The sequence below is a fragment of the Saimiri boliviensis genome, chromosome 7, assembly GCF_048565385.1.
Source record: "Saimiri boliviensis isolate mSaiBol1 chromosome 7, mSaiBol1.pri, whole genome shotgun sequence".
Taxonomy (NCBI): domain Eukaryota; kingdom Metazoa; phylum Chordata; class Mammalia; order Primates; family Cebidae; genus Saimiri; species Saimiri boliviensis.
In genome coordinates, this window is record NC_133455.1 from 78958700 (window position 1) to 78980692 (window position 21993).

The 21993-nt window shown below is 41.4% G+C and overlaps 1 protein-coding gene across 1 annotated transcript in view; it reads right to left on the bottom strand.

Annotated features, from left to right (window-relative positions):
• GNS (glucosamine (N-acetyl)-6-sulfatase) overlaps positions 1-21993 on the bottom strand; it is a 43755-nt gene that overhangs the window by 5315 nt on the left and 16447 nt on the right. Inside the window, exons 7-13 of the mRNA XM_003926524.4 lie at positions 20858-20940; positions 19670-19788; positions 17321-17424; positions 9094-9195; positions 3780-3887; positions 2675-2785; positions 1051-1211 (exon numbers count right to left, since the gene is read on the bottom strand). Coding sequence (XP_003926573.1) covers positions 1051-1211; positions 2675-2785; positions 3780-3887; positions 9094-9195; positions 17321-17424; positions 19670-19788; positions 20858-20940 — 788 coding nt within the window. The remainder of the gene's footprint in view (positions 1-1050; positions 1212-2674; positions 2786-3779; positions 3888-9093; positions 9196-17320; positions 17425-19669; positions 19789-20857; positions 20941-21993) is intronic.

Below are 21993 nucleotides of genomic sequence, written 5' to 3' on the forward strand. Positions count from 1 at the left end.
TCTATTTCACTAACTTAGAGGAAAGATCAAAGCAAGGTGGTGAAAATCCTTGACCATTTTTATTGTACTAATGGGATTATCCATATAAAAACAGTTATTTCGTTTAAGTGGTATAATGATAAATATTATCTTTTTATATTATCTGGTCTTAGTTTACTGGTATCTATGTCACTTTGGCTCTATATACATTATTTAAAAGCAAACAACGAATAGTCTATAATCGAGTTTTCTACTCATTCATATTCATCTGTCTCTAATTTGGACTAAAAATTTAACACCAAGATAACAAAAATTAAGTGATAACTTTCCATCAACTTAGGATATCATTCCTCCCTCTCCTACAGTCTGAAGGTAAGAACTAAAATACTCCTTTCCCAGTGAAAGTTTGATTTTTAAACTTCATGATCTTCAAGAAAAAAATAAATGACAAGCTTCCTGCCACCAGCAGCTCAAATGCCTGGTATACTGACACCCAGTGCTAATGCTGAGAAGTTACTAAGAGGGATAGTGTGGGGAACAAATCTGACTTAGCAGGTGGGAGCTAAACATCTTTTATACCTCCATATCCTGCAGTGGGCTTATATATTTCAACATGTGACTTTACACCTTCTGTTTTCATTGTGTATTTAATATATTTAGCAAACATTCAAGTTTCTGTAATAGGGGTTTCTGAGAAATGAAATGATGGCATATACTCTTGGAAGCTCTAGGGAAGAGCAGCAGAGGGTTGCAGCTTAAAGAAGCCCTAAGTGTCACCAGTGCAATCAAGTGGTACCATGACAATAATCATAGAAGGAAAAGAAGAGCCCCAAATTTGGTGGGGAGCAAGGCTGTACCACTGGCTAAAGCAGCAACTGGTAGTGGAAAGCAAAAGTTTCCAAAGCTTATTTTCCCAGCACAACAGGCTGATGATGCACTAAGAACACAGTATTCCTCTAAAGCACTAGAATCATCATCATCCCGCAGCAAAAAGGGTTCCCTTTGTTTTCAAGAACAGCGTGACTAGTAGAAAAAATCTTGGCCAAGTAAATGAAGAGAAAGGAAACTTACCTGGGGTCAAAAACCCCTGGAGTGCGACAGGTTGGCCCAGAACAGGACTGTAGCATCATTAACCGATAGTTCATCTTTCCTAAAAGCTCTGGGTCTATATTTTTAGCAATGTTAGTGATTTGGTCTGGGTCTGCAGTCAGATTATAGACTTCTACAAATACCTAGAAGAAATGAAAGCACGGAGGAAAGAAAAGAGCAGGGGTTAGATGTGAGAAATACTCCTAACGTGACTTATTTCTAAATGGGAAGGGGAAGAGGAAGATAAACCATGGCCCTGGAGACTCAATCTGGTCTCAAGATCCTCAAAGAGCTCACTGTTTCCTTCAGATGAGGGAGCATCTGTTCTGGGGGTTCAGCTGCTTCTGGTCTCCAGCCACATGCTAAAAAGGGGCCCCTGCACAGCCTGTACCTTCAGGCAGAGGCAAAAGGGGGATGGGGAAGAAATACATTATCTTCTGTAATTAAAATAGAACCGAAGGCATGAACCTGCCATGGCAAGGTCTCAGAAACAAGACTTGGTAATAGAGTTAATAAAGTGAGAGCAAACATTCAAAGGTGATTTTTGCCACAGAATTGTAAACTTCAAATGAGAATGGATATGAAAGTACTCTCGCCTATGTTACACAAATGTTAAGTTTTCCTATTTTAAAAAGTAGCTGTGGATATACTGGGGAAGGATACAGTACTAATTATCATTTCTAACATAAGACAGGTCGAACAGCAGTACTTTTCCCTCTATAATCTATATGCTGTTCTCCAAATTGGAGTCAAATATTAGGCTAGAAAGATGGTAGGTAATTTTGCCTATAATGGCTTCAGGCAGCTGCCCTCACACTTACAACTACTTATAAAGTAGTTATCAAACTGATAAACATCATGTGGGAGCAGGAAACAGGAACAGAGTTTGAGGGAAGCTCTCTTGCTTATTGTCCAGAGTGCTTATAAGTTGCAAATGGAGTGGAGAATGAGTCCATTTCTGAGAAACGCTTATAAGTTGCAAATGGAGTGGAGAATGAGTCCATTTCTGAGAAACACAGATGGGCATCTGCTCCAGATGGGGCAGGTGTGCATATGCTGATAAACAGTAAGAAACCACAAGGGACTAGCGTCCATGGGATCCTTCAGATAATCCATACCAACCTATGTAGGCTAAAAGCCACCTTCTTCCATGGATGGACTCCTGGGCCTCTGACCCCCACTCTTATCTATTAGAGAAGCACTGGATTATGCTGTGGTGGCAACAAGAGTTTCTGAATACACCAGTTGCTGGTAAGCTTTCTAGGAAATGCTCCAACTCAAGTGAAGTTGAGGTATTTCACTTTCACCCCAAACTACCAGGGAAGTTAAGAGACAAAGCATGTATCATTCTGAAAACAAACTGTGCATTTAAACTGTGAATTTGGGTAGTGGTGGGAGTGGAGAAAACCCCATTCAGAAAGATTGCAGTTAGAGAAGTGAGACATGGCCTTACAAGTGAAGGAAACCTAAATAAAGTGAAGCACAAATGAGAAACACAACCTCTTCCCTAGGGAGTGGCCTTGGAATTGCTCTTCTGCCACCAAGTCCAGCCAACAAAGCACCAGCAAGAAAGGAGTGGGGAAATGCAGGCAGACATCCCTCTTACCTCCTGGTCATCAAACTCGCAATACTGCAAATTCCACAACGCTGACATTGTCCTCACACAGGCATAGGTGTTGTTATAAGCATCTTCACATACGCAGTCTGGGAAACATTGCTGTAGGGATATTTTAAAAGTTAAATGAAGACAGTTCTTCCATAGTATCAAATACCTAGTTGCCCAGAAGAACCATCAGCTTGGCTCATGCCAGACATGCAATTTAACAGCAATCAGAAAACCTTCCATGGAGAAGCCAATAACTCAAACATAGATGTGAGGCATTGTTCCTTTGGCTAACTTGATCAAGGTATATGGGTTGTTCCATTTGTAGATTGTTGCTATCCTTGTCTGCTAAACTCCTGAAAAGAATTACTTACAATGAGCACCTGTAAAAGGTATGGGTTGGCAAGGAGAAGAAATCAACTCAAATGACTCATTTCTAAGAATGACTAGGAACTGTCACCCTAAAAAGATGGAGGAAAAGATTAAAATGAGCTTTGTGGAATCACATGCAGGTAAGTTATTTGAGTGTTCTTATCACCAAGTATGACTTAAATCTAACTTAAGTCTACCATATGATCTGTTATTGCACTTTTGGTTATTATACTGTAACACTTTGTTGTTAGAAGAATCAATCAACTCCAAATGGAAGCCTATTTTCCCTTCTCCAAAGTGAGGCCAATATGGCTGTTACCCTCTCTGTGACCTCCCCGGCTGCCGACAATGCCAGGCACTCACAATAGCATGGTTACAGGCAGCAACCACATCTTTCTACGGCATGCCCCAGTAATATCCCTAATTCTAAAAAGTGGTACTGTTATTGGGACGGGTAGAAAAACAGAGAAAAGGAATTGGTAAGGTAAGAACATGGGTGGATACATGCACTTGTTACATAAATTGGGAAAATTAACAGCACACATTCTGATGACAGGTTGGCAGCATCATTTCCAAGATCACTGGATTTACTTTTGTCTGTCTGCTAAAAACTCACAGTCAAGTGACAAATGAACAGGAGTCAAATGAAAGGTTTTACTACTTGACACACCGAAACCAGCACCTTGCCGTGTTGTCAGTGAGAAAGCTTCCTAAGTCGATTCAAGCCATTACTCACAGATACGCCAGGACTCAGGGAAGGGCATGTTGGGTCAGTGATGTTACGGCCTTCTCCTTGGTATTCCACCAGGACATCTGATCGCCAGGTCAAGTTACTGGCACCTCTCTAGAAAGAAGAGCAAGCGGAGTTTGTGAGGCACACAGACTATGACAAAAATCACAAAGTAATTGACTGCTGAAGGGGACTTGGGAGTCAAAAGTAACTAGACTGTTCATTCGGTAACCAAAGCGAATGACTAAAACAGGTGCATATGAAAGCTACTGAGTTGTATGTTTGGTACTTAAGGGCCTTTACAAATGATGGTCAAATACTTTGAACATTCAACAATTCCTTCCCAAGGGTACTTCTGTGAATTAGGTCAGGAATGGAACCTGACAAGGTAGCTAAGCAAGAATCAAAGTCACGTTGCAAGTTGCTGAAAAGTCCAGACTAGAACACATAATACTGTCATATGCTCTATTTAAGAACTGTTTTATGCTCATACTAAGGAACGTATAACCTAATAGACACAAGGACAATAAAGAAACAAGTATTTAATAGACCTGTGTGCTTAGGACTGTAACAGATTGAAAGCACCTCTTGATGGTCAGAATGCAGGTACAGTACATTAACTCACTCTTCAATGTACATTCATGGTGTGGAAGGAAAGAAGTGGCAGCATTTGAAAGTAAGTTTAAGAGACACACAAATGGTGAAAGGAGAAAGAATCTAGGAATAGGAGCAAGTTTTAGATTAAAGAGCATGAACATAGGTTGAACACAGACCACTTAGTAAGGTGGCTTCCTGAAACCCAGCTTTCAGACAAAGTAACAGGGTGGAGAGGCAGGCTGGCATCACACGAGAAAAGGCTCCAAATGTCATGCTGCCTGGGCCTGTCCTATAAAGAACAGCAGGTGATGAGAAACAATAGGAGGTTTTTGAGCAGGCAGGTAACACAATCAAGGCAGTGATTTAGATAGAAAAGTCAGCCTCGTAGCAGAATATAGAGAGGGAATGGAGATATAGAAAGACAGGAAGACCAGGTTAGAGGGTGCTCTTAAAATGGTCAAAGTCTGGTTGGGAGCTTGTTTGAAATGCAGAATCTCAGGTCCTACTCTAGCTCTCACGAGCCAAAGCCTGCATTTTAGTAAGACCTCTGAACAGCATTGCTCTATAAAAAGTGGTTCTTAAAATGTGGCTCCCAGGACAAGCAGCATCACCTTAGAACTTTTTACAAATGCAAATTCTTAGTTCCTAATGTAGGTAGACAGCAACCTGGGTTTTAGCAGGTCCCACAGGCATTTCTGGGGAATGCCTGTTTGAGAATCACTGCTCTAAAGAATGCTTAACCTGGGTGAGTATGGTGGGGAATGGGTGAAATAGGAATTATTTCCTAACTTGTTAGGAACAATCCTGTGCAGCTCAGGATCTCAGAAATCATGAGTCATTGGAGACTTCAAAAGCTCATGCTGGCTTGGTGCTGCAGCTCACTTGAGGTCAGGAGGTTGAGACCAGCCTGGCCAACGTGGTGAAACCCCATCTCTACTAAAAAATACCAAAAAACTAGCCAGGCGTGGTGGCATGCGCCTGTGGTCCCAGATACTTGGGAGGTTGAGGCAGAATTCTTGAACTCAGGCGGCAGAGGTTGTGGTGGGGCCAAGATTGCACCACTGCACTTGAGCCTGTGCGACAAAGTGAGACTGCCTCAGAAAAAAAAAAAAAAAAAGCTTCTGGTGCCAAACCTGAGCCACAGAAGCTGGAAGCTGGAAAGTGGAATTGAGTGAACTGTCACAATTGAGTGAACTTCAAAATCCCACACTTGAATGTCAAAGTGTCCAGAGGAGAAAAGAGCATCTGAGAAGTGTAGATCAGTGGTTCCTGAACTTTGGGATTTTTGAAGTTCCACGGAAACTTCAAAAATCCCAAGGGATTCTATCTCATGCCAATTAAATCAGAATCTCTAGGGGTGAGGCCCAGGCATTAGTAGTTTAGTTTCCAAGTGATTCTGATGTCTGACCAAGTTTGAGACTCATGGTCTGTAGGGGTCATTAAACTTTTCTTTGTAAAAGGCCACAGGGTACATACTTAGACTCCTGGCTCTGTCACATCTACTCAGGTAGCAGGAAAGCAGCCATCAACAATACATTAAGTGTGGCTGTGTTCTGATATAACTTTATTTACAAAAACGGGGGGTGGACCAGATTTGGCCCACAGGTTGTAGTCTGCCAACTGCTAGGCCAGCAGAACTTTCTGACTAAAATGTTCCCTATCTTTGCTGTTCAATATGATGGCCACTGAGCACAAGATGTGCAGCTAGCACAACTGAAGAACTGAATTTCATTTTTTGTTAATTCACATAAATAGCCACACATGGCTATTTAACTGTTGCAATATATCAGTATTTCATCAGAATAACCTCCAGAAACAAAACATGAATGAGGAAAAGAACCAAGTCTCAAGTGGCACTTCAAGAACTGTGCAGAGAAATTATAGACAACATAATGATTTTTACCCCTAAAATGAATCAAGTTTTTTTTTTTCTAATTAGAAACTTAATAAGGTACACAGTGTAAGACTCGTATGAAGAAAGTTAAAAGATGTAAAGTTTCCCATAACTGATCTATAGGTTAAATGCACTTCCAATCAAAAGCCAACATTTCTCAGGTAATCTGAAAAGCTGATTCTAAAGTTTATGTGAAGATAAGGGCTAGGATCCCCACCAGAACAATTAGCACAGAGGTGCACCCATGCAAATAAAGATTTAGTTACACAGCTTTATAAGACAAAATGACATTGGTACAGAGATAGATCCATCAAGGACTTGGGTATAGGAGGCAGAGCTATAAAACTTTTAGAAGAAAATATAGTTTACTGGCTTCAAAGTTTTAGAAGCATCTTTATAAGTATACAAAAGATGCTAACTGTTAAAAGAAACAATATGTACATTCGATTCCTGGGGTGCAGTGGAACAATCTCTGCTCACTACAACCTCCACCTCTTTGGCTCAAGTGATCCTCCTACCTCAGCCTTCAGAGTAGTTGGGACTACAGATGCACACCATCATGCCTGGCTAATTTTCTGTATTTTTTGTAGAGATTGGGTCTTGCCATGTTGCACAGGCTGGTCTTGAAATCTTGGACTCAAGGGATCTGCCTGCCTTGGCCTCCTAAATTGCTGGGATTACAGGCATGAGCCATTGCACCTGGCTCCCATATCTTAATATATGGAAAAGACAAGTCATAAATAAGACTATCATAGGCAAAAATGCAGAGGCATTTCTCAAGAGAAGAAACAAAACAGCATAAATGAAAAGTGATTTGCTGATCAACACAATTAAAAAAAAAAACTGGGTGAAGGATCCCAATATAAACACATCTCCAAAGAAGATATACAAATGGCTGACAAACGAATGATGAAATGCTAAACATAAATAGTCAGCAGGGAAAGACACATGAAAATCACAATGAGATACCACTTCACACCTACTAAAATAAAATAGTCACAAAGATAGATAATAGCAAGTGTTGGCTCATGCCCATAATCCCAGCACTTCAGGAGGCTGTGGCGGGAGGAATTTTTTCTTAAAAATCCTCTTGGATAACAAGGGAGGATCTTTTGAGACCAGGAGTTCGAGACCAGGCTGAGCAATGCAGGGAAACCTCACTTCTACTAAAAAAAAAAAAAAAAAATTAGCCAGACGTGGTGGCTGGCGACTGTAGCCCCAGCTATACTACGGAGGATGAGGTGGGAGGATCCCCTGAACCTGGGAGACTGAGGCTGCAGTGAGCTGTGATGGCCAACACAGCACTCCAGCCTGTGCAACAGAGCAAGACCCTATCTCAAAAACATTACAGTTGCATTATTCCTAACAGCCAAAAAGTGGGAACAGCCCAAATATCTGAATGGATAAATAAAATGTGATATATTCACACATGGAATGTTATTTGGCACTAAAACAGAACAAGGTATTGATACGCGTTTCAGTGGAGACTATCCTTGAAAACATTATGCTCAGTGAAAAAACCAGAGGTCACATATTATGTAATTTATGTGAAAAGTTCAGAACAGACAACTCTGTACAAACATAAAACAGATTTGTGGTGAGAATGGGAGCAACAGATCTAATCAATTCCCTGCACCACAATTTAATCAATTCTTTACTAGATAATTTGGGTTTTCAGTTTTCTTCTATTACAGTGACTAATGTGTTTGGGGGTTTAGGGTGATAAAAATACTCTTAGATTATGGTGATGGTTGTAGAACTCTGAATATACCAACGACTACTGGACACTTTTTAAAAAAAATATTTATTTATTTTGAGATGGAGTTTCTCACTCTTGTTGCCCAGGCTGGAGTGAAATGGCACTATCTCAGCTCACTGCAACCTCCATCTCCCAGGTTCAAGTGATTCTCCTGTTTCAGCCTCCTGAGTAGCTGGGACTACAGGTGCCTGCCACCATGCCCAGCCAGTTTTTTGTATTTTTAGTAGAGACAGGGGTTTACCATATTGGCCAGGCTGGTTTCGAACTCCTGACCTCAGGTAATCCACTCACTTTGGCCTCCCAAAGTGCTGGGATTATAGGCGTGGGCCATCACGCCCATCGGACACTTTAAATGAGTGAACTGGATGGTATGGGAATTAAGTCGTTAAAAAATAATTCACATTATTAACAAACAAACAGATGCACAGTAAGACCAAACGCCATTTTTCACTCACCAGACAGGCAAAAGTTAATCTGTCTGTTTTTGATGTGTGTACTCTGAAGTGGTACGTCTTGTTAAACCAGCTTCCTGATAGGTTATACTGATTACACTTGTGTGAAAAGTATATGAGTAGTTTCCAAATTCTCAGACTTCTGAAATACTGGCTATTTAAAAAATCTTTGCCAGTTCACAGATGAAAAAGGTCTCCTTCAGTTAAGCATTTCTGTGATTAGCACTGAAGTAATCCTTTTGCATTTGTTTTAGCCATTTTTAATTCTTCTGTGAGTTGATTAGCCACTTTTTCTTTTGCCCATTTTCCCACTGGGATATTAATCTTTGCTAAGAACTCATGTATTTGGATTAATGACTCTTTTTTACAATGATGCAAATATGTTCCCAAACTGTCACCTCTTTCTTTATGGTGGGTGTTCTTAGAGGAGAGCAAAAGGAAACAGCTCTCAATTTCACAGGTGGTCAACTTTTTTCTTTTAGAAAACTCCTTCCCACCACAAGATTTTCTGCTTCCCAAATTTAATAGTATTATTTAATATTTAAATTTTTAAGTCTTTACACAACCCAAAATTTATTGTGGTCTTGGCTCAGGCCTGGTCGAGGGCTTTATACTTACCAAAATGGGCAATAAAGACATGCCATCCATCTGTGTCTTATTTAGGTCGTAGCCAGCAATGTCCAAAATAGTAGGACCCAAGTCAATGTTGGCAACCAGCATCTATGAGAATGAAGGAAAAACAATCTAGAACACAACTGGTCTCATTTTCCTTTTCTATCTATCCTAAAGTTCTCTTCCCCCTGTATCCCACCCATGGGACAAGAGCACTTAATATTACCTTTTATACAGCCCATGCTTACTTTAGTCTTACTGTTTCGTATGTTCAAATATAACTACAATAACTCAAAATATAAAGGCTTATAAGGCGTGTATAATAGTGTATCCCCCTGGGAGGTTACATATTTATTCAACCCATTCTGTTATTGAGCAAAACGTTTTTTAAAAACTCCTCTGCGATTGCTTTGAGTTTGTTGTGACTCATGAAAAAAACATTGTTCCGATTATTTTACACAAAGCATCTTACAACTTGATTATTCAGATTAACTAAATTTGACTTCAAATGAACTCCAGACATTTTGGAAGGCCTCAAAAATGGAATGCTTGCCACCAATGAGAATTATCAGCTCTTTTTATAGCTTCTCAAAGGGACAACACTGCCAAAATATGTTTGCAACAGGGTGTGAAGGCTGCACAAAATTTTTTATTTTTTGGAATATATTTATTCCAACAATGTAGCAATAAAATTTTTTTTTAATGGCATAAAACTTAGATGTTTTTAAACATTCTAGAAACTAAAGGCATCGTCCTGTATTTATGCCTTATTGCCTTGGTTTTCAGACTGTTTTCCTTTTGTAAACAATGCCTCTACAGGACCTAATCCAGAGTAGCCTAATAGAAATATAAAGGGGACCCTAGATGTAATTAGAAATTGTCCAATAATCACATTAAAATAAACATAGGTAAAATTTTATATATTTTAACCCCATATAAAAATATCTGAATATTTCAATATGTAAACAGTATTTTTAAAAAATGAGATTTAACTTTTTGTGAACCAAGTCTTTGAAATCTGGCGTTTCACAATAATAATACATCTAAATTTGGACTATCCGCATTTCAAGTGCTCAACAGCCACAAGTGGACACTGCAGACCTACACAGAACTCAAGCGCAGAAGTCACCTGGTCACAGGCTAGAAAAATCTTCAAGTGCCGGGTGCGGTGGCTCAAGCCTGTAATCCCAGCACTTTGGGAGGCCAAGGCGAGTAGATCACGAGGTCAAGAGATCGAGACCATCCTGGTCAACATGGTGAAACCCCGTCTCTACTAAAAATACAAAAAATTAGCTGGGCATGGTGGCATGTGCCTGTAATCCCAGCTACTCAGGAGGCTGAGGCAGGAGAATTGCCTGAACCCAGGAGGCAGAGGTTGCGGTAAGCCGAGATCGTGCCATTGCACTCCAGCCTGGGTAACAAGAGCGAAACTCCGTCTCAAAAAAAAAAAAAAAAAAAGAAAAGAAAAGAAAAGAAAAATCTTCAAGTGGTGAAACAACCCACTGGGGGTAACAAACAGGAAGTGAGAAAAACTGGGAAATTTACTGTGCTAAGCATGTAATGTTTATTCTCATTTATTCCTTATCACAGTCCTCAGACACAGTGTTTCCCCCATTTTATACACAAAGAAATGAAACACAAGAAGTCACTGGAACAGTTAACAGCTTATAACTGGAAAAGCCATCAGTTACTGACAGGAAATAACAGTCTTTAAACTGTTGAGAAAACTTAGATCATTTTAGGAGAGTTCAAATAGAGAGATCAAACAAAACAAAGCACCCCAACCCTGCCACTTTTAATTTAAAAACAAAACGGAAAGTACAGATAGGAAAGGCAAAAAAAAAAAAAAAAAACCTTCAGAATATGATTATCAAGGGCCAGGTTTCCTGATGGCCAGGACAGCACCTGGAGGGCAGAGTGATAAATATCCTGGCTCTCAATCAATTAGTCTAACTCTGCAGCTGTCAGGAATTACCACTCAGAGGCAGACACTTTAGGAGAAAGGCAATCCATATGCTACTGAAGAGGGGAAAAACCTCACATACAAAAACCATGTCCCCTGGGAGGATACAAGACCCACTGTTACAGATAACTTTCCTAGTTTCAAGTCCCCCAGGCAAATTGAGCAGCTTAGAAAACAGTCATCAGGTCTAAGTGTCAATATGGAAGAGACCACAACAGGAAAGGAAGGTCAAAGGGAAAGACCATCTCCAGAATTAGATCAAGACAACAAGACATCCACAGACCCTGAAGTGTCACTACCAGATCTTCAGTGATGCCTGTACCATGAATGAGGTGAAGCCAATTCCTCAGATACTACTATGATGTCCAAGGCACTTTAAAAGAAAAGAGAAAACATCAAAAAACCCAGAGACACAAAATCGTGACTGCTATCTCACCAAAAATTGCAGCATCTACTACCTGTATAATGGGAGGCTTGCTCTTTTTTTTGGAGTTGGGGGAAACTTTTTGTTTTGTTGTGTTTTTTTGAAATGGAGTTTTGCTCTTGTTGTCCAGGCTGGAGTGCAATGGCATGATCTTGGCTCACAGCAACTTCTGCCTCCTGGGTTCAAGGGATTACATGCATGTGCCACCACACCTGGCTAATTTTTTTTTTTTTTTTTTTTTTTTTTTGAGACAGAGTCTCGCTCTGTCACCAGGCTGGAGTGCTGTGGCACCATCTTGGCTCACGGTAACCTGCGCCTCCTGGGATGAAGCAATTCTTCTGCCTCAGCCTCCCAAGCAGCTGGGATTACAAGCATGTGCCACCACACCTGGCTAATTTTTGTATTTTTAGAGATGGGGTTTCTCCATGTTGGTCAGGCTGGTCTCAAACTCCTGACCTGGGATGATCCGCCCACCTTGGACTCCCAAAGTGCTGGGATTACAGGTATGAGCCACTGTACCTGGCCTGTTTTGTTGTTTGAGACAGGGGCTCATCCTGTCACCCAAGCTGGAGTGCAGTGGCACAATCATAGCTCACTGCAGCCTTGACCTCCTCCCAGACTCAACTGATCCTCCTGCCTCAGCATCCGATCAGCTGGGACTACAGGTGCACATCATGATGCCCAGCTAATTTTTCTATTTCTTATTTTTAGTAGAGATGGAGTTTCTGCCTTGTTACCCTGGCTGGTCTCAAATTTCCGAACTCAAGTGATTCACCTGCCTTGGCCTCCCCAAAGTGCTGGGATTACAGGCATGAGCCACTGCACCCAGTCAAGGCCCTTTCTAATGGCATTTTGCTCCCTGGAGAGAAAGGGATAAGTTCTAGTAGAACTCCAAAATCACTAAGATTCAGCACAAGTACCATAAGCACAAATCATTCCAGGACTCTTTCTCCCTGGAAATCTATAACTATCACACTCCCTTAAATATAATGGATTAATTTTCTCTTCTTCTAGAATTTTACTTAAATAAGCAGACAGTCTCAAAATTAGCGTACTGTATCAGGAGATGGGAGATTTCTAGTGAATGCCAAGTATGATTGAAGAGTTAAAAACAATTATACCTACCTCTGGTTTTTATATAATCAATAATTTGAATGGATTCACCCATCGCTGTGATGAGTTTGAGAAACATTAGTTTCAGGGTATTGCTTTTGTCTAGTGTAAATTTAAAAATTCATTTATGGGCCAGGCACACTGGCTCTTGCTCATAATCCCTCCACTTTGGGAGGCCAAGGCAGGAGGATCACTTGAGCTCAGGAGGCCAAGGCTGCAGTGAGCCATGTCTGAGCCACCATATTCCAACCTGGGTGACAGAGTGCCTATCTCAAACAAACAAAAACTTCATTTATGGATTGGAGCAGAAAAGGCTTTGACAAGACCAAAAATAATTTTTTTTTTTTGAGACACATTTTTTTGCTCTTTTGCCCAGGCTGGAGTGCATTGGTGTGATCTCAGCTCACTGCAACCTCTGCCTCTGGGATTCAAGTGATTCTCTTGCCTCAGCTTCCCAAGTAGTTGGGATTACAGGGGCCTACCACCACGACCTACTTATTTTGTATTTTTAGTAGAGATGAGGTTTCACCATGTTGGCCAGGCTGGTTTCAAACTCTTGGCCTCAGGTGATCCACCTGCCTTGGCCTCCCAAACTGCTAGGATTACAGGCATGAGTCACCGCGTCCAGCCAAAATTATAAATTATTTCATAAATCACACTCCCTCAGGTTGAGAATGTTCTTAGGATTTAAGTATATAAATGTCCTAATCAAATGAAAGTCCCTAGAAAACCCTGGGGTAGACTGGTCATGGTAGTTCATGCTTGTAACGAGGCAAGGAGGGTTGATTGCTTGAGCCCGGGTGTTAGAGACCTGCCTGGGTAACACAGTGAAACTGCATCTCTACAAACAAAACAAAAATTAGCTGGGCATGGTGGTATGCACCTACAGTCCCAACTACTTGGGAGGCTGAGGTAGAAGGATCACCTGAGGAGGCAGAAGATGCAGTGAGCCAAGCTTGTGCCACTGCATTCCAGCCTAAGTGACAGATCGAGACCCTGTCTCAAAATACAAAAACAAAAAAAATTCCTGGGGCTTAATTCAAGGGGTATCATGCATTGAACCTGCTTATTCTTGCTCTGAAAGAATGACACTGTTGCATAATTACTGAAAAGAACAAGATGGCAATGGGCTGTCAGAACATATCAGGTTTCCAGACAGACACCCAAACCCTGATGTTGAATCTCTCCAGGGTTATCAAAAAGGCTCCAAGCACACCAGAAAGCACCCCAAATCCATTTAGTGAGAAGCACTGTAACTGCATGAGAAAGTTCAGAATCCTCACATTTTGGTTGCTTCAGGTGCACTTGCCCCTCAGTGCCAGCTTTCCTGACAAGGAAGAAGCTGGGGCATCACCTGGTCCCACCCAAAAATGGAGGCTTAACATCCTCTTACTTTCACAAAACTAGGGGAACCAAGGCTTATTTTGTCCAAAGCCAACAGGTGGTCTTCCTGACTCCCAGTTCAGTTCTATTTCCCTGGGACCATGCTGTATCATTTTAGTTTTCCTACTAACCTTTTCCTTTCTATAATTCCTTTTGCAGAACTCCTACCACCAAATCTAAAGCTAGACTAGTCAGAGAAGAAAACGTCAATAGCCAGTCTTTGGCACCTACACATACGACCTTGCCCCAGTTCTCCCACACAGCCAACACACAGCTAAGTCTGCCTGTCAGTTAAATGTGCGCTGATGTGGCTGTCAAGGCTGTTGACAGCTCAGCTCAGCTCATTATGCCCAACTTATAACCCTGTGCCACTCACACAGAATGGCTGGCACTGAGACAACTGAGCTGCCAACACATGATGCATCACCCATCGTCTCTGACATTCTTTGTGCTAGGGGAAAGCTGGGGCATTTCATGCTTCTCAAATTACATCTGTCAATGCAGTAATGTAAAAACATATGGATTCCTGCTGGGCCTGGTGGCTCACTCCCATAATCCCAGCACTTCGGGAGGCCAAGGCGGGCAGATCATGAGGTCAAGAAATCAAGACCATCCTGGCCAACATAGTGAAATCCCATCTTTACTAAAAATACAAAAGTTAGCTGGGCATGGTGGCGTGCCTATAGTCCCAGCTACTTAGGAGCCTGAGGCAGGAGAATTGCTTGAACTGGGGATGCAGAGGTTGCGGTGAGCTGAGATCACACCACTGCACTCCAGTTCGGGTGACAGAGAGACTCTGTCTCAACAAAACAAAACAAAACAAAACAAAACAAAACCAAACCAAACCAAACCACATGGATTCTGAGAATACACAGACTTAATTTTTCAGTCCCTGTTCTGCAGCTATGCAACCTTGGCAAAATCCATTCAACCAATGTGGATGTTCCCCAGTGTATGCTATGGGCTTTTAAGTTTAGATAGTTCCTCTTTTCTAGGACACCCTAGACTAAAAAAGACAAACTCAATAGGGTGTGACAAGTGTGAGGCCAGCTGGTAACATATATAATAAGGGCATCGACCCCATGTGGGAGCAGCAGTATGAAGTGACTTCCCAGAGGGAGCCCTAACCAAAGCCCTAAAGGACAATTAAGTTGGCCAGCTGAAGTGGGTACGAGATGGGCATTCCAGAAAGAAGGAGCAGTCTGCTGACATAGTCTCTTCGATCAGTTCCAAACACCAATCTCAAAGGCCAGGAGGTAAGAGAGAAGGTGCACTTAGGAAGGACAAGGAATTCAGTACAACCGCTATCTTCCATCTGTTGAACAAGCCTAGCTTATCCCTACATCTGGGCCTTCGCATTTACCATCCTGCTCAGGATGCTCTTCCCACGGATCTCTGCATGGCTAAATCCTTCTCAATATCCATGTCTGCTCAAATGCCTCAGAGGCTTTCACTGACCACTGTAGCTTAAGTATCTGGTGCTCCCTGACACAGGGATTTAAGAACTGATCTTGTTTGCTTGCTCCTTGCCGTATGCAAGGCTCCTTGGTGTACTGTGCTGGCAAAGAAGGTAATAGTTGTTGACTGAGCTATAATATAATGGTTATGTATATAGACTTTGGAGCCAGACTGCCCTAGTTCAAATGCAGGGCTCTGCTACTTTTTAACTGTGTGATCATTTTTTTCTGCTTCAGTTTCCTCAACTGCAAAACAGGGTAACACTACCTCTATCTCATAAACTGTGAGGATTGAGTGAGCTGATTCAGGTAATACACTTAGAATAGCACCTGTCACATACTAAACACTCAATAAATGTTAGCCATATTGTTCAACTGGCTTCCTACGAACCAGACTTCATTTAGATTGCTTAGAGAAGGTGAAGTTTCTGATTTTTAACATTTAAATAGCAATATTAAAGGAAAAAAGAACCATTTTTTCCACAGGCAGCTGGCCGACACATTTCACTATGATCTCATTCAGCTTCCTTCCCTACGCTGGTTATACGTGGGCTGGGGAAGCCCTGCTCCTAAAAACAGAACATAGCTGCTGACATGTTCTCCTCAATCAGTTCCAAACATCAACCTCAAGAAAATACTTTTAAGATTTAATGGTCTTCCAAACTTGTGTATCTCCTTTGAAAGAGGAAGCCTGTTTAGAAGGCACTGAAATTTGTAGGGAAAAGTGACTAGCTAGGGAATGTGGGTTTTAAGAGAAAAACACAAAAGGTAATTATGAAGGCCATTTCACCCTTCCCAGAGAATTTTAATTGTAAAAGGAAACAAGTGAAAAACAGACGTTTAAACAAGTAAACGTTAAGCTCCAAAATGAAACTAAAATACCCAATCTACCTAGAAAGTCTGGTCTATTTAAAAGTCTGCTTTTTAATTTTAGCTTAAAGTGTATATTTGTTCATCTTCTTTGGTCTCACCAAACTGGGACTGAAACTGCAACTGTGAGATCAGGAAGGAGAGAAGACATAGCTGGCAGAGCCTGTCAACACTTATCTCCTGAGTTTTGGAGGACAGTGTTTTAGATGAAGGTCCTCACGATCACTAGGAACAAAGTGCCTCAGCGTTAGGTACCACGTTTGGAAAAAGACACTGAAGGCAAATGGGAACAACAACAGTGTGGCATGTGTTGGCAGTTCTAGGAGAGAGAACCAGGAAAGCAACAAAGCATTTGTAAGGAAGAGTCTAGAACAGGCAAAGACTCATTCCCAGAATACATGTTTTTGATAGCCTTATATTCAAAAGCAAGGTCAGGCCAGCAGCAGACATCACCTGGAAGCTGGTCAGAAATGGAGAAGCAGAATCTGCATTTTAACCAGATCCCCAGGGGATTCACATACACAGAAAAGCCTGTGGAGTTATGCTTTACAAGGCAGTGGGTGCCAAACCAGGCTGCCTTTCAAAATCATCTGTAAACTTAAAAAAGAAAACAGGCAGATGCTGGGTCCCTCTAGACCAAATGAGTCAATCACACTCTTTCTGGATATTGCCCAAGAATGTACCATTTTTCTTCTTCAGTTTCAGAGGGCAGTTTTGATGCATATCTTCTGTTGAGAGTCACTGCTCCAGAACAAAGTAAAGATCTAGCCTCAAAAGACAAATAAAAGCTATGCATCTTAATGGGACACGTACATGTGGGGTGAAAATACAGATTATGGAGAACAGTTGCAAGTTAAGGAAAAAAAAAAAAAGAAATCATTGTTTCCACTTAAAAGCTCTTCTGCTGCTCAGCCTTCGCCCTAGTGGGAAGAGGAACCTAACCAATCTTCTCTCAGGAGGAAACACCTTATTTTCTCAGGCAAGCACCTACCTGTCCACAGCACCGGCTTGTCAGGCACCTACCTTGCTTGTCTGATTTGGTTTGATCCCAGGCCCTCGAACCAACAGTGGAACTTTGATATCAAACTCATACAGCTGTCTCTTGTCTATTGGCAAGGAAAACTGTCCTGAAAACAAAACACACAAGGTAAAGGTGGAACCAAGACAGGAGCCTTGCTCATATTATGTTTCACTCATTTAATCCATAGCAAAAACTAAAACAACTTTGTTCTACTGATTCTGGTATTTTAATAGAAAGCTGAAATTTGCCTGGGTCTTTTTTACAAGGCAGGAAGACGACGAATTCATCTTCTCTAAATAAATGACTACAAGGGACTCCCTGGCTTATGATAGGATAAAATGAGCAAAAGTAATGACAGGAAAATATTGAAACAGAAGAACATAAAAATTTATGCATGCTACTCAGCCTCATCACAACTGAATGAGGTTTACTCCAAAAACTGTCAAACGAACAAAAACGCCTATCCTGTATTTCCTGAATGAACTGCATCTCAAGATCACCAAATAATTGATAAGGGGAAATTCTTTCCTGAGGAATTCCAGCTAATAAATACAAAAGAAAGGACAGGATTACAAAATCGACATTTTTCAATTTCTGAGGAAATAATGGATTTAGGCAACAATCATCAATGGAACAAGAGAAAAGCTCATAGCAACAGCTCAGGCTTAAATCACCTGATCCATCAACCAACACCAGCACCCCCAAAACAGTACAACCAGACACCACGGACCTCATGACATGATGTAATAGAAAGTCAGCAGCAGGCAAGTATGCACTGTCACCTGAAAATGTGAATTTCTATCAAGTCCCTAATCTAACTACCAATCTATAGGAAATGCTGAGCAGAGATGAACATGGCACTATAAAACTGCATTTAGCCAAATTCAGAATGTGAGACATGCTGATGGACAAAAGACCCATTTCTCCCTATAAATTCGTGGCAAATGACAGTTAGGAGACATAAGAACTAAAGGTAGTATGTGGACTTTCTCTGTACCTTTTTTTTTTTTTTTTTTTGAGACAGAGTCTTGCTCTGTCACCCAGGTTGGAGTGCAGTGGTGTGATCTCAGTTCACTGCATCCTCCGCCTTTGGGGTTCAAGTGATTCTCCTACCTCGGCCTTCCAAGTAGCTGGGACTATAGATGCATGCCACCACGCCTGGCTAATTTTTGTATTTTTAGTAAAGATGGGATTTTGTCATGTTGGCCAGGCTGATTTCAAACTCCTGACCCCAGATGATCTATCTGCCTCGGCCTCCAAAAATGCTGGGATTACAGAAGTGAGCCACCATGCCAGCTGTCTGCATCTTGATACGTAATAACCAGAGTCAAATGCATAATCAGGTATTGAAGCCTGGAATCATGTGTATGGGAGCTGCTTCAAAATCTTCTAGCAACAAAAGAAAAACACAAGGAGAGTAGGAAGAATTCAAAAGACTGGCCACATGCAGCTGAAAATCTAAGCCAGATGCTATTTTCCTACTCTCTACTTTGAGTGCTTAAAAATATTCATAGGCCAGGCATGGTGGCTCATGTCTGTATTCCCAGCACTTTGGGAGGCGAGGCAGGCAGATTACCTGAGGTCAGGAGTTCAAGACCAGCCTGGCCAATATGGCGAAAACCCGTTTCTACTAAAAATACAAAAATTAGCTGGGCATGGTGGTGTGCACCTGTAGCCCCATCTACTCGGGAGGCTCAAGCAGGAGAATCGCTTGAATCTGGGAGGTGATTGATTGCAGTGAGCCAGGATCACACCACTGTACTCTGGCCCGGGTGACAGAGTGAGATTCTGTCTCAACAACAACAACAAAAAAATCACAATAATGTATTAAATGCCTAAGTGATCTCCTCCTATGCAAGGAAGATTCAAGTGGACATTTATATATGTGGAAAAAAGAAAACGTTTGCTTTTAACAACAGAACGTCCAAGTAGAAAGCATGAAAGTCAAGGACACAGAGCCAACTCATCCTACAGATTCTGAAAAAACAAAAACCCCCAAAAAACAAATTCCATGATTGGCAAAATAGAGTTTTCCTCACAAGACAACCATCTCTTGGTCTTCCTGTCATAAATGCCTTCCATATGGACTGCCTCCAACCCATCAAGCTCATACTCTGCTCCCACTCCTAGAACACCATTGTCATCTTGCATGTGAAAGGGCAAACAATGAAACCTGATTTCTCCATGTGGGAATGATGTGGTGTTCTAACTGGAGGGGTCTTGAGGGCAAGACCCTCCCTCTGGCAGGTCCACAGTTATAGAAAGACTAGAACTCCCTGCCAGGGCTGATTGGGTGAAAAAGGAAAGACATGTTGTCAAAGATCACAGCAGTGTCTACCCCTGCCTCTGACCTGTGTGATAGCCATTGTCTGAGGTATAGAAGATGTAAGTGTTGTTCAGCTCCCCAGTGAACTCCAATCTCTTGATTAGTTTCTCCACAAGGTCATCAACTGAGAGGAGAGTTTGCCACCTGGATGTGAACAGAAGGTAGAAATGGGACTTCACGGCCAATGACTGAGGTATCACTAGCTTGCCAAAACAAACAAGCAAACAAAAAACCAAAGATATCCTGTTTAAATAAAAAAAAAAAAAAACCATGAAACCCCAAACTACCCTCCCCAAAAACTCAAATCCCCAATTTCTACTCCCTAGACCTTCCTATTGTAACAGATTAGAAAATTTCAAAACATAATTCATTCCAAAGTTAATGATCTCCAAATAAATAAACTCATTTTAAAATAACCAGTTAGCTTTACTTTTTATTGCCAATGGTGATGAGAGTAGAGACAATCAGAAGGGACAGTTATTCATTCTCAGTACTGTACTACAGATTAATTCAGATGGGCCTGTGTTACAAAAAAGCTTATTAAGTTTGAACTAGGAGTTGGCAAACTATGACTCAGGGGCCACAGCTTGCCCACTGTCTGTTTTTATAAAGTTTTATTGGATCACAACCACGCTCATTAATTTACATATTATCCAGGGCTGCTCTTGTGCTACAATAGCAGAGCTGAGTAGCTGTGACAGAATGTGCAACTTGTGAGCGATTAATAGTTACTACTTGGCCCTTTACAGAAAAAGTTTGCTTGCCACTGGTCTAAACACTTCCTAAGTAATGGGTTTTTAAAAATTGACACAAGAGAATTTCTTGAAAATTCCAAATGGCAAAGGCAAATATTTTGATCTTGTCTAACTAAGCTTTTGGGTCATTTGTCACAGACGATAATGGGCTTTCTCAACCAAGTGACCTTTTCTTTAAACCAGGAGAAAAAATTTCTACCACATGGTTCAAGTTTGCAGTATTTTTGCCAGGTCCTGAAAATGCATGGTCTAATTAGTACTGGGGTCCAAATGCCACCTCATTCACTTGAGTGTAAAGAAATCTCTCTGCTTCTGGTGCTCCATTGAAGCCTTTCTCTCACTGACTTGCTTCCCTCCATTTTTGTTTCAGAGACAACAATGTGGTGTGGTCCCCTCTGTGTGAGTTGATGTGTAGGGTCCTTAAAACCACTCAGATTTTAAGTAGCAGCAGCTCTTACCTTTTCCTAAATGCATTATCCAAAAACTGTATTGAAGAATTAGTCATTGGAGTCTTGGCTTGCCTAATTAACCAGTGCTTGTTCTAAAATTCAGAAGAAAAAAAAATGTTAACACCAAGTCACCACAGTAAACTACTGGATTGCTGGAGTATATAATGAATAGAATCATTTCACTCTTACTTAAGCAAGAAGGAACTAACTGGAACCTGTTTAAGCAACTTCAGACCTTCTCTCCCCTCCTATGTTCCTAAAATAGAAATTTCTGCAGATTAACTCAATCTCTCATTCTTCAGCTTCCCAGCACCTCCCAAACCATAAAACGTCTTCCTCTGTTAGCAGCATAAAGATGTTTTAGGTCACTGGGAAACTACTGGCTAAAACGAGATTACATTTACAACTCTGATCATATGCCTTTGGTCTACTACAGTTACGAAATGGGCAAATAACTTTACCTTCCTCTAAGTTGCCTTTTTTGAGGCAGAGTGGGAAGTTGCAGTGAGCCGAGATCATGCTACTGCACTCCAGCCAAAGCCCAAGCTGGAGTGCGTGGCATGATCTCAGCTCACTGCAACCTCTGTCTCCTGGTTTACGTGATGTTCATGCCTCAGCCACTGAGTAGCTGGGATTACACGCATGTATCACCATGCCTGGCTAATTTTTGTATTTCAGTAGAGACGGAGTTTCATCATGTTTGCCAGGCTGGTCTCGAACTCCTGGCCTCAAGTGATTCTCTTGCCTTGGCCTCCCAAAGTGCTGGGATTACAGGCATAAGCCACCGTACCTGGTCTACCTTCCTCTTAAGTTTTGCCTAGCCAAGATATCAATCACTCTAAATCCTTAAAAAATCTTATCACAGCAATTTTCCAAAACTTCAAGTCTAAATCCAGAGGGTCCTTCCGTTTAAATAAAAAGGGCCATTTTTATTTTTATTTTTTTGAGACGGGGTTTCACCATATTGGCCAGGCTGGTCTCGAACTCCTGTTGTCACGTGATCCGCCCGCCTTAGCCTCCCAAAGTGCTGGGATTACAGGTGCAAGTCACCACGCCCGGCCTAAGAGCCATATTTCTTAAACAAAAACATCCCCATATACTATTAATTCTCTCTTCTCTATTCGTAAAACTCTAAGCCACCGTAT